Here is a 15,692-nt window from a genome sequence, read left to right as displayed (position 1 = left end):
CATTTTTCATGTCTATTTTTACATTTATTATTGAACATTTATATCATAAATAAAATTGTTTATAATTTTCTTTCCTGAAACCAAGTATATGGTGTTTTTCTTTCACAGAAAATGGATAAGTAACAAGTTGGTCAGAATTACCGCTTTGTTTTCAAAATATCTATTGAATGTGAAGTAATATTTCTTTTTTATGATAATTGCAAACACATCTTAATTATTGAAACGATTAGGCTGTTTTTTTTAATTGAACTTAGCAAAATCGATTGAATCAATTTTCGAATAATTCACGAAGTTTTATTACAATTAGCCAATTAGTGTATGAACAAAGTTCTTCAAAACAAATTGTGAATGAATCATAGAAGTTATATGGGCTTGTTTTTGTTTCTCTATCAACAATCAAATCTTGAGGATTTACGATAAAATCAATTCACATTTGTTTAACTCAATCAACCCGTGTGACTCGAATATACGATTACGATAAAATAATTACCAGGTGAAATCTAGAGAAGTAATAAGATTACATTTATTTTCTTATTTTAGCTCTACAGTTTTTTTTGTTTGGTTTTCATGGATACGAAAAATTTTTTTTTGCATTAAAAACAAGTACGTTACTATATATTTGATGCTTTGCTAAAAAAAGGTTAACTAATCTACGGTGGTGTCTTTGTTGGAAATGACTGAATGTTTGTATTGAATACACCTTGCACTCTTTTTATCGAGTGATTACTCTTAGGCATAAGTTACTACAAAGAAAAATGCGTAACACATAGAGGATAGGAGAAATTAGTATAAAAAAGAAAAGAAAAAAAAACGTTAAGCAAACGCTCATCAACTTAGTATGACGATAAAAAAACGTGTTTGGTTAACAAGCAACAAATGATTATTATAGTTGAACATAGCGATTGTGCCATCATAAAAGTTCAAAGCTAATATTTGCGAGAACTCAGTTCTCGATTCATATTTAATTCGTTTGTTTGTGTTTTAAGCTGTATTTAATCCATATGCTAATTTTATTCCGCTACATTTCCATACTAAATTGATGAATCACAACGGAATGAAAATACGACTGACAATTGCCATCTCAATGGTATTCGCTCTCAAAGTAGACTGGTGGTGATGTGTGTTTGTTTGGGTATTTTTTCTAATTTGTGTGTGTGTGCTCATTGTTTGATGTACGATACATCTGACCATTTTCACAAAGCTCTGGATCACATTTAACTATGGCACATTAGCTGATTTTCGCAAGCATAGGACAATTGAAAACGGTCAAAATGATTTAATGATCATGATAACTCGCCAATCGGTGCATTCTCCAGCCACAAAGTATGAATGAAGCTGTACAGTCCGTCACTCACCGACACTTTGTACGGTGTTGGATTGAGCGTACGTTTGTGATCGTTGCGAAGTGATCGCAGTGATGATTGAACCTTTTCGCGCACCTCTTCCAGGGTCGGCAGCGCTTGACAAATGACTCCATTTTGCCAATAAATCTACAGAAAAACAAATTGGTGTTTAATCATTCAGTGTTCTGAAGTTTTATTCGATTGTGAACTCTTTTTTCCCCAAATTTCATTATAAATACCTTGTACATCGGTTCAACGATCGATGGAATGACATAGGCCCGTTTTGACTCTTGGAATGGATGCCTACAAAGTACTTTTTGGCCAACTTCCGGCGCTGGCTCATTGTTCTTCTGCATTAAATCAATCAATGCATGCCCATCAGCACTGAACAAACGATATACATTCTTATTTCCAGGCATCGTCACCTTTTCCACATCTTGGCTCAATTTGATTCGAGCCTGACCATTGATCTCGACCAATTTGTAAACACAACCCAAAGCTGGCTGACGCTGACACGTTACTGTAATCAATAGAAGTTATGAAAAATATTGTTAAAAACCATAATGAAGATTTCTTTTTCTTTGAAATATTTTTTAAAAACGAAAAAAAAAAATCTCAATTTCATTCTCTCCACGAGGATCCATCCAGTTCGAATTAAGTATAGAAACATTCTAATGCATTCACCATCATTGAAATTCAATGACTGTAAAATATGGAAATTGAAATTTTGAATCGAATTCGTTAGGCGAATGGAAAATTTACCCAAATGCGTTCCAATGCCAAAGCAATCGATTTTGTGTCCTTGTTCGTTCAAACTTAGAATGGTTTCTTCGTTGATATCGTTTGACGCCACAATTGTTAGCGTTTTAAACCATGGAATTTTAAATTTATTTGCCACCGTATCGAATGTTTCACGTGCTAAACAAGATAAATACGCCAAATCTCCGGAATCGATTCGAATTCCAACCGCACGATATCCTTGATCGTTCAATGCCATTGCAACCGCACAGAAATTCAATAAGCCCGATCTGAATGGAAGGAAGAAACAGAAAAATTGCAAATTTGAATGATTTTTTCGTCTGATTTTTTTTTTTGAATGAATAGAATTGGGTGATGTTGTTAATTTCTACATTTTAAGCGATTGAATCATTGACAATTTTCTTTTTTATTAGCATTTACAGTCTAGTTTTAGTACAACTCAATGGTTATATTATTTAGCTGTTATTAATGAATAATCAACGTCTACTAATATTGTACACCTAATACAACCAATTGACACGGTAAAAGCAAGAGAAAACTGATTCAATAACTGAGACGGATGAAACTCTGATAAAAAAGAAATACATTGTTAAAATAGCACATAATGGTCCCATTGAAGAAAACAACAAACAAATAAAATTGCGAGCAAAAGTGACACAACTCAGCATTGAGCGGAAAAAGGTTTTTTTTACATTTTTCTCGGTACTGGAAAGAGATAGCGATTAGGTGCCGAAATATTCAAAGTTCTTTTAATGTTCTTCAATAACGCCGAAGACACCCAATCTTCATTTGTTTACAGTAACGACGAAAATGCCAAAAGCGGCCTTTCCACTGAATGCTGAGCTGTGTCACTTTTTCTCGCAATTTTTTTTATTGTTTTTTTTTTCTATCAGAGTTTTTTTTTTCCATATTAGATATAGAAAATGAACTAATAAGTTCAATACTTGCTTTATGCGTGTCAATTCTTCTATTTTAGCATTCTAAGCTATATTATATACATTCAATGAGATATCGTATAACATTAATTCAAAATTCAAAGATTAAAGCGTGTCATTTCATAATAATAACATCGATTATTGCAAAAACGAAATATATCGAAAATAGGGACTAATAACACACAAACCAAAAAAAAAACATGTGGAATCGAAAATGTAAAAGAATGGAATTTGGTGGGTGCAACCGTAATATTTGTACGAAACACGTGAATGTAGTGAGTGTGTGTGTCAACGAGTTGTACGCCCATGCAAGTAGTTGGCATTTTTGTTCTGAAATTCTCTTTTGATTGTATGGAAGATGATAAATGGGTTCGAAATTTAGCAATCACCAGTACAAACAGACACAATTAATCCGTAACACATCGAGTGATTCAAAATTCTCGGCTTAGTTTTCGCGCAATCCCAAGCTGTTCAAAGAAATTTTATTTGACCAAGTTAATTTGGAATTTTGTTGCCATAATTTTTGTCCAAAGAACAGAAATATTTATCCAAAGAATCAAAACGTTTGTTCATATCCTGTGAGCGCATGCCATTATTTCCATCATGGGAAAAGTAATTAATCTTTTCAATATATGACCCCGATTTATGCAAAAAGAAACAAAGTTTTGAAAAATTATTTACCTGAACAATTTGCGTAATTCTGTAAGTTTTTCAACAATCGTGCGATCGTCGTGAACGGAATGACCGTTGATTTTATTGCCATTTTGTTCAATTGCCTGTTTCGTTTTGGCTTTGTCAACCGTTCCATTCACTGAATTGGAGGCGATGTGATTCACATGATTTTGAATTGGATTTAAAATGCGATTGTTGAGATTATTCTCTTTGGCACCATTGGCAATGACCTTGTGCGATTTCAATTTGATGTGTACCTTATTTGCTTTCTCCTTTGGATCAGGCAAAATATTATTGGTTTTATTCGATTTGGTGTGGTTCTTTTTGAGATTTAATTTATCCTTCTCTTTGCTGCAATTTAATCAGGTAGAATTATTGGAGGATGATCGATTGGATACATGACAACATTTTTAATGGTCAGTTAATATTCGATGGTTAGTCATATTTGCAACTAATTTTGAACACAGGCGGTTTCATGACACACACACACACAAACAAAACAGCTCACGCAAACCAGTACAATACACTTGCCGCTTGGTCTTCGATATATATTAGTTACGTATATACAAACCAAGTCTAAAAGCAATTACCAACAGCAACAACAATTAGGTTAATAGTCAGTACGAATGTATTATCACAAATGAATGAACAAACTTAGGGATAAAGCAGTGTGCAATTGGCTACACAAAAGGAAATACCTCTTGACATCGTACGTATCAACTAACGCCATAAATCCATCGGGAAATGCGATTGCGAATGAAACCATTGCAGCCAGCTCACCATCGCTTGACTCATCTGTAGACACTCCCAGTAGACCCGACAATTGCTTCCGGTATTCAACAGCCAAGCTGAGCAGATCCTTATTGATACCTGAGTGAAGACAAGGAATTATTTCAATTGTTCTTCCAAGTGTTTTTGTTTCTTTTAGTTTTTTTTAGATCTTTGAGAGAGTTAAGAATCCAAATAAAATTGTATTCTAAAGCGGTGCCATCCAAACTATTGGCCATGTGAAAAAAAAAAATAGTGGCCACGAGGTATATTCCGTTTGAAAATTCTTGATTTGCAAGACGAAAACGGCAGAAAGAGCAAAATTGTGGAAAGGATAATAAAATGTGTAGTTTGCTCATTGAAATTTCGTCGCGACGCTTATTTAGAATTTCCAAGTGATTTACCTGTCGATTTGTGTCTCAGATTAACTGTCTTCAGTTCGTCAATGCCAGAGAAGGAAGTGATGTAAGCATGAGCATGTGTTCCCTTAACCGGAATACCAAACATTTTTCCAGCAAGAACATTCGATGTTCCATCGAAGCCACCTGCAAAGTAGAAAAAGAAAACGCCGCAAAGAAATCAGTAAAACTTTTATATTTTCTTTTATGTAAGTGTCAATTTTCCCCCAACTTCAAATTACTTTTGCCTACTTTTTCTGCGAAATGTCGATTTGTGCCGTGCGAAAGCACGCAATCGAAAGAAGTGAAAAGTTTTTCATCACTAATGAAAAGAGTTCAATTTTTCCGCATTCGTAGCACTCGAAAAGTTCTATTTATTCCAAATGGGAGTTTTAAAAAAATGCGGTATCAAAATCATTTTCTCTATCCTTAAATGAAATCCGAATAATTTTCGAATTTGATCAAATGTTGAAAAAAAAAATCGATTAAAGAACCTCGAACTATCAAATAAAAGAACGGCGCAAGATCAAGTTTAAATGGTTCATGTTTGTTTGAAAATAAGGTGTCGAGCAAAGTAGCGAGAATAGATTCTACGAATTTTGCAGTTAGCAAATTTTCAATTTGTCGATTAGGTATTTTATTTGGGGTATATGTGCCGACGCTAGCCAAAACCAGACTCAAAACTGTCGATTTATCTTTGCACTGCCGAAGATATTGGCAGTTCATGGTTAACACGAATGCCGTTGATGAAAAGAAACTACTGTAAATTGCGCTTATTATGGTTTCACGGTATTAACGATTGATTATTTTGTTCTGGCAAACCGAAATGATTTCAATGCCCGAAATTGCAATAGTTTAGATTTTCATGTTGGCTGATTTATGTGCTGTTCCTTTGTTTCGCTCGTTGTTTCTGACAAGTTCGACAGGGCGCACATTTGATGCGCTCGCGCGCTACACGTGAATTCGCTTCGTACCATTCGGTGCCGGTCGTCGATGAACTTAGCGGTCGCATTCATCACACGCCTCACAAACCACGTTCCTTTGCTGTCTTCATTGCAGATATGATCTAATTTCATATATCATTGCTTTTGCGGCGCGAAAAAAACGTTTTTTTTATTTATTTCTTTTCCGAAGCTACACTCCTTCTCATTCTTCTTGGTTTTTTTTTTTTTTAAATCGTTTCATGGAAGCAAGATATCGTGTGACTTTTAATTGTGCACATAAGCCAATACTGAATCATAGCACCGACTATTGATTATTTTGTGATTGTTCCTTTTTTTATTTTTCGGTGTACGACCAAGGTGCTGAATATGCTGCGATTTTCCACGCGATTTCCCGACGATGATTTCGCTTTCGGTTCGTTTAGTTTTTTTGAATTTGCTTGAAGAAGCTCACGACAAGTTATCGAACTTAATGAAAAAGACATTTGATTGCATTAGGGAAGCATTGCACGAGTGCAACAATGTCTCTCTTTTGATTTCCATTCCAAATCATAGGTTGTGGAAAAAGGCAATCGTAGCGATAATAAAGTAATTAAAGTGCTTGGGAAAGAGGAGAACAATTGCAACGAGCGTGATATCTCAACTTTACACAGCGAAAATTTTTGTCAAATGCATGATAATCTTTTATGAGGCCAATAAAACGAAATTTTCCGTGTAAGTCGTCTCTATATCACAAATTAAATAATATAAAATTGAGCGAGACATCAAAATTGAAATCATGTATGACAAATTTGGATTTCGAAGTGATGAAATGCACATTTTTCAATAAATCTTCTGATAACGTTATCTTACCTATATAAGCGTACTTTGATGCTGATAAACCGCCGTCTGGACCTTGTGCTCGACGTAAACCAAATTCCAAGAGCTTCACATTCTTACCAGCAACCATTCGATATCGTGCTGCATTCGTTGCCATTAAACTGTCGTATTTAATACAGAGAATCAAGAAAATCATTTAGAAAATAATAAAATTTTGACTAAAAAAGAAAATGAATAAAATTCAAAATAATTAAAATTATCAATGAAGTCAGCATGGGGCATTTTTTCTAGGGGTTTCACGCAAACTCGAAGGCCGAAGATTTTACTAAATAGCTGGAAATAAAACCATTTTATGTGTAAACTATAGATATTGCTTCTTTTTGTTCATAAACTCGAATTTTTTTAGAATTTTTTGAATCTAAAAATTCTGGAAGTGGGTTTTGGTGGATCCTCAGGATTGTTCAAAACCGCTCCTGGTTCTGGAAGTGGATCCTCAGGATGGACCAGGGCATTGTCAAACCCAGTCTGATCCATCCTGAAGATCCACCAAAACCCACTTCCAGAACCGGGAGCAGTTTTGAACGATCCTGGAGATCAACCAAAACCAACTTCCAGAACATAATTTTCAAGGTGAATGTTGAAATATTTCGAAATAATACGGATTTTGGTGAATCCCAGAGAATTTTAGAGAAAAGAGAGAAATATTGAAATTTTAGATGAATTTTAAGTTGCGTGAAACCCCTAGCATTTTTTTTTATCTTGCTCAGAGTGTTTCATACGAAACTAAAGAGATTACCTTGCATAGTTGACCAGTGTTAAAAGTGTTGTTTCCAACAGCTGAACGATGATCAATGGGCCCTCTATCTTAATGATTGGCACTCTGTAAATAGAACATTGGACATTTGGCTTATCAACATATCAAAGTATTCACTTTACAAAACGGAAATTTCCGATTCTGAGTTGAAATGTTGCGGATTTTTATGCAGGCAAGATTATTTCAAGCAAAGAAAACCATATTTTTCTAAATTGATATGGTTAAAAAGTACGAAAAAAGCCATTAAGATTGAAGTATAATATCAAAAATATGACGCAATTTTTCCTTGCGATGCGATAATTCATTCATTGATTGACTTGTTACCTAGGGAAAACGACGGTTCCTTCAGGAATGGCATAGAGTATTACATCCCTGGCAGTTAAATCTGCGAGATAGTCGAAGAAATCATTTTCGATGCCATCGGGTAGTGTTTGTTTGAGATATTCGATGTCTGATTCCGAATAGCGAAAGTTGTCCAGAAATTTCAAGCACTCGTCCAAACCAGCAAATATCGTGAATTCACCATCGAATGGATTTTTCCGAAAGTACAAATCAAACACGGCGTTATCGTCCACTTTGCCCGATTTCCAATAAGCATACGCCATTGTGATTTGATAGAGGTCTACAAATTAAGGCGAAAAAACAAACGATGAAAAGAATGCTTGATTGCAGCTCTAATGATAAATTCTTGATATATGAGCATTGACAGTGCTGACACATGTTATTTATAAAATATAAGCGCGATAAGAGATGATTGCCATTAAAGAGATTCATTATGTAAACTGTGTGACTGTCGCATTTTTCAAGTGACACAATATATACAAATCGTTAGCACTAAAATTGATTCGTCAGTATGAAAAGAGTAGTTTTTTTTTCGTTATTAAAATGAGTTAATGTTGAAATGAAATTGCGTAATAGTTATGAGTAAATTCCATTTGGAAATGAACAAAAAAGCACTTCTCACATTGAGAAAGTGCGTGATAGCAATTGAAAATAACGAAGATTTGTGGTGTTTGTAATAATAGCGAAAGTACATAGATTTATCTTACCGGTGAGTAGCGGTTGTACCACTCCATTTTGATTTTGCCTGGTTCGATCTGCTGCCATAGTCACTCGATACGATTTTTTTCTTTCAACTTTAATTAATTCTAGTCGGAAATTGAGTGGTTTTACTTGAATAATCCAGTCGAAAAGTAACAAATTCGTTGAAACAGTCGTTGATTGTTTGTTTCTATGAGCAAAAATAAATCAAATTGTTCAAATCACACTATATGGTAATTGGTTGCAATTTGTATAGAGCAAAGTCGATAGATTGACTAGGAACTGGAAATTGCAATGCGTTAAAGTTCGAATGTGTTTTAGAACTGAAGTGTTAAATGTGGCCGAGCGTCGTTTATATATGATTTTAATTACAACGGTCTGATTGAACGGAGTCAAATCGACTAACTGAAAAATCATCAGTCACGAAATATCAGTTTGAATGGTGTTCACACTCTCTCTCTCTCTCTCACTCTCTCTTTCTCTCTCTCTCTCTTCTTCTCAGATCGACACAACAATGTGACAGAGAAATGTGCAACAAACATCACATCAACACACAACGACACACAGACACTCATACACACATGCATAAACACGGCGCCGATAACGATTTGCTTGAGCCTCTAATCCAGAGTGTGTGCGACAAAACAAGCGACGGTAACGATGGCAGCCAGCCTACACACCAAACAAAATGTTTGCTATGAATTTTATACATGAAAATGAATACATGCACACAGAAAAAAACAACAACGAATGAATTTCGGTCGTGTGTTTGACACAATTCACATGTTTGTGCTCGCAACGCACGACAAATCTCAAGCAATCAGAGAGAAAGAACGAATGAAAAAAAAATAACACCAGAAAAAAAAACCTACTGTGCGCTTAAGTGTAATGTTTTTGAATCAACCGCTTCGGTTGATTACCTTAAACCGACTAAACGAACGTAATTTAAACACACCGAACTTATACACGAGACCCAAATGACGAGAAAAACGAACAAGAGTGAGACAATGTGTTGAGTCGGAGAATGAAAATCATGGGATTTAATTCTATGTGCACATGTATTGGGTCGTGCACTTTTGGCGGTTGTTATTCATCGTATGAAATCTGTGAAATTTCGTGTGTTTGCTACTTGATTTTAAAGTCATGCCTTTGATACGATAATTTGCGTCTATCTGTTTTTTTTCTTCTGTCAATTGCTTCTGCTATCATTGAATATTTTTATCAGTTGGACGTCATTGCCCACTGACCCATGTACAAAAAAAGATGCTCTGGAAATTTATTCAAACAGATGTAATCACATGGTAATTTCAGATAACTCTTTTGAATAACATTAATGGAGAGCAACAATGCCTTTATGTGTGTGTGTTTTAATAACAAACAATTTCAAAGTGAAAATTCTCAAGTACTGACTCATTTGTAAATAAAATAAAAACATTGAATCGTGTTTTCTTCCACTCATTCAACCACTTTCACTTTTATCAAATCACCATCATAATTGGTGGTGAATTGTATGTTCTGGAAACACTGCTCTATTTCAATGGATATTCCAATTTTTCCCACTATTTCATCCTTATCACAACCGCTATGCACAACCATCTGTCGATTGGTTGAAATTATATGTGCGCTCACAATACACAATGAGCCTTGCATACCGCTAATATGCTCTGAATATCGATTAAACACACATGCATTTAAGGTTGTGTGAAGGTCATCCGCACATATACTCACTAAATTCGTTCATCTAAAACTGCAAACACCAAAACCAAACATCTACCACCAACAAATGTACACAATTTTCGGTGACAATTCACATTTGCCGGCTATTCTCTTGTTGCACACGAAATTTCGCTGTCTCTTCTTCTTTTGCACACTCCGGAATAACAACACACAACCGAGAATGTCATCGAATGAGTGTCTGTTTCAGATGTCGCTCTGTGATCAGTGTTGCCAGTCGATTGCTTTTCGCTCTCTCACTCTCTTGTTACGTCACACACCAAAACCATGTTTGACACTTCTCACCACACTGACGTACATATGTCAGTGTGTGCCAGTATGACGAAGTGGAGTGCGCGCGCTAAACAGTAATAGTTTCACAATAGATAAGCGATTGAGCTACTCTATGTGTATGCCATGTATGAAAGAAAACGGGCGCAACAAATAATTGTCCGATTAACAAATGAACTTTGACCATTTTTTGAATGAAATGTTGCTTTTATTGGAGTATATATATAGGAATATAGAATTGCTTGAATTTTGAATTTTTGTTACAAAGATATTGTACTTTCCAACAAGATATTTTGTAAAAACCAAAGATGATAGCCATCAATAAGATGTATTTTGTGTAAATATTATAAGTAATTTCGGTCATTCTATGAGCCAACAATTTCTCGTCTCTTTTTCCCACATCCAAAACCGATCACCACAAAGATTGGAAGTTTAGCATTTTCCCTGGATCATATTAGTAGAAGAATAATTCGGGGAAGTTATTTTCGTAGACCGACTTATTCGATTGACTCGTTTTAAATTGATCAGTTTGACCAATGATTTGCCGTTCAACTGCCAAAGAATTGAATAAATCACTCAACCGTGTTTGGATGACATCATGCTTGGGCTCAGTTCGCCGCATTAAGTCCTCAAAGTTTGCATTTCGGAATGTTTTCACTAGTTGCCGTTGTGTTTCCGAATTTTCACGTTTTATGGCTTCGGTTGGTTCACCCAACACTCGTTTCATTGCGTCAAAGTTAAATTCTGTGGTTAACACACGTCTTTGTACACCTGGTGAACTGTTTACACTGTCATTATCGTTGAACGATTGAATATCACCATTGCTTGCACGCGACATTGACATTGCAACCGCATGCACATTGGATGGATCGACCCACGATTGTCGTGGTCCCATTTGATCGCCCGAATTCAAACTGTATGGCACACCGCTTTGCAATCGGCCCGATTCAATGCCAGCACTTTGCAAACATTCGGCGAGTGTTATCTGGAAGAACAGAGAGCATCAGCTTAGAATGGTCTCAAGTGAAGGCAAAATTAAAGTAAAAAATCTACCTTATCCATCATCACTTGCGGAATATTCAAATTGAATTTTCCACTCGTCTCAATCAATGGCGGTAGGAAATGGGTTGCTTCAATTGCTCGATCGGCTATGATTTTATCCGAATATTCTGTCAAACTGTTGATACCAGTCACTCGACACACCAACGAAAACAATGCAATCGATATGATGTGCAAGTTGCATCGATGCGTTTCAGATAGCTCTTGGGTGGTAGCGGCCAGTTGCTGTATTCTATTTGAAGAAAATGAAGAAGGTATTATATTAAATTGAACAAAATTTACTAATGAATTGCAAAATTGTCAATAGTGAATGAAACATTACCCCAAAATAAACAGCAAAAACTCTTGAATCGTTTCACCCGAGCACATTTCAACGACCATCAACGCGGCTGTATTAAATGTGGCGATCAAAGCTTCGGTATTCATGTCAATAAGCAGCGTGTCCAGCAAAGCTTGCATAATATTTGCTCCATGTTTATGTGTAAATATAATGTCAGATCTTGATGGTGTTTCCAAGCTCAAATCCACGTAGTTTTTCGTTTTGATTACACTCAAAGTCACTTGATTTTGATGCCGGTCTAAAAGTGCTTGGAATATCTTCATTACAATCAATCGCGTTGGTAGATGTTGAGCGCGTGCCATTCGAAGCAATGGTTGTAGGAATGACGACGGGAATGCCTTTTCAAATGAAATGGTATGATACTGAACGCCAACTTTTAGTAAACTCTTCAATAGAATCGTTTGTAACATTTGATCGGCTTTGCTTGTTTTTGTCAAATCCGGCACCGTATTCATGATGAACAACATGATTTCGATCTTCTGATAGTCTGGATGATGGTTAGCAAATTCACCCAGAGCATTTATCAATGCTTCTTGATATTGTGACTCCTCCAATGTTGGTTCGCTTTGCGTGCTCAGCGTACTTGTGCGCAAATGTGTAAGCAAATTATTTATAATATCCAAAGCTGACGGACCAACACTTTCTCCAGCCGCAATTGCAATAATTTTCGATAGAACAACGGCCAAAGAGGTTTTGGTACGCGGCGATGATTTCATATTCTGATCCAAGTGCTGCATTAGCGTTTCGACAACCGTGTACGAATACTGTGGCTGAATCGATATCATAACGATACGGAATGTTTGTATGGCAAACTGATTCGGCACCCACAATTCGTGGCGATCCAAATGCCTATAGGTGGAAGAACAATGAATATTTGTATGATTAGAGTCGAAAGTTGGTGAAATTTTACGTTTTGGGGGACTTACATCAATAGCGGCTTAAGTACAGATTTTATGTGAGTGAATGATGCTCGACTGACTAGTTCACGAAGTACAGATTCCGCCAAAACTGGTGGTGTCGCTACCGTAGAATCTTCGGTTGACGTTATCGGCGTCGAAGACTGTTTGGAAATATTTAAAAAAAAAAATGTAATTAATCAACGAATTAATACAGAATCATCAATTTTGTTTGATATTTTCAGTTTTATACTTTAATTTTGTTCATTTTTATATGAAAACTGAAAAAAAATTGCATTGAAAAAACTAGTTATGTTGATCAAACAATGCTTACCATATTTTGCATGTTAAACAAAAGCGATGGAACGATTTTCTCCATGTGATGTTTATCCCAGATATTCTCGACCAAATCATCTGATACCGTTTTTCGAATGACACCTTGTAAACCCTTAATGCCAGCCATACGGATCGAATCTCGAAGTTCAACATTTTCATGGTTGCCATGGCACATCGATGAAAATTTCGAGATGAAAAAGTCGTACCGCCGATGATATGACGGAGTGTCTTCTTCAATGTTGGCAAATCGAACAAACTGTAAAGAAAATGCGCAGTTCACATAAATGCACTAGCCATTGGGAATAAATCGAACTGAAAAGGATGTATTGTTGAGCAAACAATGACCTTTTTCCTTTAAAAAAAAACCCGATACAATTTCAAATATATCATCAACAGCACCTTTTAAATGTCAAAGTTCGCACTTACCGAATTGGTAGCCAAAATTTGCAAATTTGGATTTGCGTCTTCCATCAATTTTTGAACCATACGCAAAAATGATTCGACGAACAAATTGAGCGTTTGTGCGTGACACGCCATCAACAGCAAATCCATAGCCTCCATTGCGATTTCCACAAGCCTGTTATAAATATAGATATAGTTAGTATATGTTTCACCCACAAGTGGATATAGCTGTTATAGAAGCCAGTCTTATTATATACAATAGAACATTTTAAGTGAATCACCCTTCAAAAACTCTTCAATATAGATTCTCTAGCTATAGATAAATTGATATAGAAGGCTAACTAAGAAAGGGAAAAAAAGCGGACGAATGAAAAATGCAAAAGAAAACACTCACTTGTATCGTTTGCGATGAATGTCTTTGGCTGCTTTTTGGTACAAATACTCGCCAATTCTGTCCAATTTTTCTGGTGAGCTCAACGAATAGAACGTTAGCTTTTCCATATTGGATTTGACTAAGCCATCGTCTGGATTTACGGGGAAAATATTGTCAACCAATCGCTTGTAGCGAGGTCTCAATGCCGAACAGCAACCGCAGCAACCTTTCGATTGAAATGGTAATTAAATGTTAAATGTTATATTTAGAACGGACAGTTCTATGTCGATGCACAAATGGAAAGAGGAAAAATGATGATGATGATAATGATAGCATTGTGTCATAGTCGAACACAATCCAGATTTCACATTTTATGCATAATATCACTTTCGATGTCAACGAAAGGCTATGAAAATCGATAGAGAAGAAAAAAAAACGCACACACTTTAAATTTAGAATGGAAACACCAATAACTTACTCATGGTATATTGCTTATGGTTTGCCCATTAAAACTAAAATCAATGCTAAATGATTTGTGATTGGGTAATAGGATGAAAGGGAATGGAAAGAATAAAAACACAAGAAGAAAATGCTGTACACAAATGGGCTAAAATCTATAATTAATTTGTTGGTTCCGTTGTGACGTCCGTCTACTGAGCTAGTTGGACGGAATGACACAATCGAGAAATACTTTTTTTTTATCATGTAACTACTACGGAATACGAACACACACACAGTCGTCCATATTGTGTGTGATTAGTATGCAGACACGAACGCAGTAGTGCACGTATACAGACACACGCTTCAATGGTTTCAAATGCTCTAGTGGCTCGGCCACAATACAAATACGATCGAGAAAGAGAGCAAACGAGCTGACACCACTGACATTATTGATAAAAACTGACAAATCAGAAAAGTCATAATATAGAAGGCAATACGCGATTTATGAGAACCAATATTGGTAAACGAATGTTTTATTCCTTGTGTGGTTTCATAATAGGGGAACAAACACAACGAATCGTCTCATTGCATCGTGACAATTGAAATAAATGAAATTTGAAATTGATAAAATGTGTTTTTAATGGCTGGAATTTTTTTTTGATAAATTTCATTTATACTTACAACTTGGTGCTGTACATTTTTTAATCATGGTATCAACAAATTCGGGGAGCTCAACAGGCTCAAAACAGCATCGAATCATCGACATGATTCTATTGAAAAAAAATTCTATATGACTTTGCCATCGGTAAAATTACAAACAACAAAACAATTCAACGTGAATAAAAACGTTTTCAAATGGAATTTAGACTAATTAATAAAATTGGTTTTGAGGCTTGATACGTTTTGTACATCGAATTTTATGTGGTTATCTTTTTTTTTCTTTGCTATTTAATTTTTTTTTTGTTTGGTTTAGTTGTTGTTATATCACATTATCACAGAAAATTGGTTTCAAATTGCCGATGTTTCACATATTTTTTTTTCAATTTCTACTCTCGTTCGTCTTTGGCTGAGTTTCAGTCACACAAATCAGGTCGATTTTGATTTAATTTGCCATAATTGGGCTTGTGTTTTTTCCCTTATTGAGCTGCTGTCGTCCTGAATTGGTTGTTGTTTTTTTGCACGGTCTATGCGCACTGGTTATCCAATACTGAACATACTCATCGTTCTGCGATAAGCAACGAAAAAAAAAAATTCGTTTCAAACAGTGTTGAGCGTACTCGTGCTTTTTTACGAGCATGTGCTTGTGTGAGTGTGTGTGCGCTGTCGTTTGTTGTGTTTATTCGGTGACATT

The 15,692-nt window shown here is 35.6% G+C and overlaps 2 protein-coding genes across 10 annotated transcripts; both read right to left on the bottom strand.

Moving 5' to 3' along the window:
* Positions 1-2: 2 nt before the first annotated feature.
* On the bottom strand, positions 3-10,428 carry LOC129565686 (nicotinate phosphoribosyltransferase). 8 transcript variants are annotated; one of them, XM_055440818.1, is made up of 11 exons: positions 10,219-10,428; positions 8,499-8,680; positions 7,774-8,071; positions 7,432-7,515; positions 6,669-6,796; positions 4,882-5,022; positions 4,408-4,579; positions 3,719-4,060; positions 2,106-2,371; positions 1,583-1,863; positions 3-1,490 (listed from the first exon to the last, which is right to left on the bottom strand). In XM_055440818.1, exons 2-11 carry the CDS (start codon positions 8,554-8,556, stop codon positions 1,284-1,286), a joined length of 1,977 nt encoding a protein of 658 aa, XP_055296793.1. In that variant the 5' UTR covers positions 8,557-8,680; positions 10,219-10,428; the 3' UTR covers positions 3-1,283. The 8 variants fall into 8 exon arrangements, with proteins under 8 accessions (XP_055296793.1, XP_055296796.1, XP_055296794.1 ...); XM_055440821.1 differs by lacking the exon at positions 10,219-10,428 and adding an exon at positions 9,901-10,158; XM_055440819.1 differs by lacking the exon at positions 10,219-10,428 and adding an exon at positions 9,363-9,611.
* Positions 10,429-10,680: 252 nt separating this feature from the next.
* On the bottom strand, positions 10,681-15,689 carry LOC129565680 (protein EFR3 homolog cmp44E). Of its 2 annotated transcripts, none has more exons than XM_055440795.1 (8): positions 15,023-15,689; positions 13,922-14,126; positions 13,552-13,702; positions 13,124-13,381; positions 12,820-12,953; positions 11,876-12,742; positions 11,548-11,785; positions 10,681-11,479 (listed from the first exon to the last, which is right to left on the bottom strand). In XM_055440795.1, exons 1-8 carry the CDS (start codon positions 15,105-15,107, stop codon positions 10,949-10,951), a joined length of 2,469 nt encoding a protein of 822 aa, XP_055296770.1. In that variant the 5' UTR covers positions 15,108-15,689; the 3' UTR covers positions 10,681-10,948. The 2 variants fall into 2 exon arrangements, with proteins under 2 accessions (XP_055296770.1, XP_055296771.1); XM_055440796.1 differs by lacking the exon at positions 15,023-15,689 and adding an exon at positions 14,379-14,805.
* Between the last annotated feature and the right edge of the window lie 3 nt (positions 15,690-15,692).

This window comes from Sitodiplosis mosellana, unplaced genomic scaffold (genome assembly GCF_009176505.1).
Source record: "Sitodiplosis mosellana isolate CC-2019 unplaced genomic scaffold, AAFC_SMos_1.0 Smas_scaffold_3, whole genome shotgun sequence".
Lineage (NCBI taxonomy): Eukaryota > Metazoa > Arthropoda > Insecta > Diptera > Cecidomyiidae > Sitodiplosis > Sitodiplosis mosellana.
This window is presented reverse-complemented; position numbering and strand designations above follow the sequence as displayed.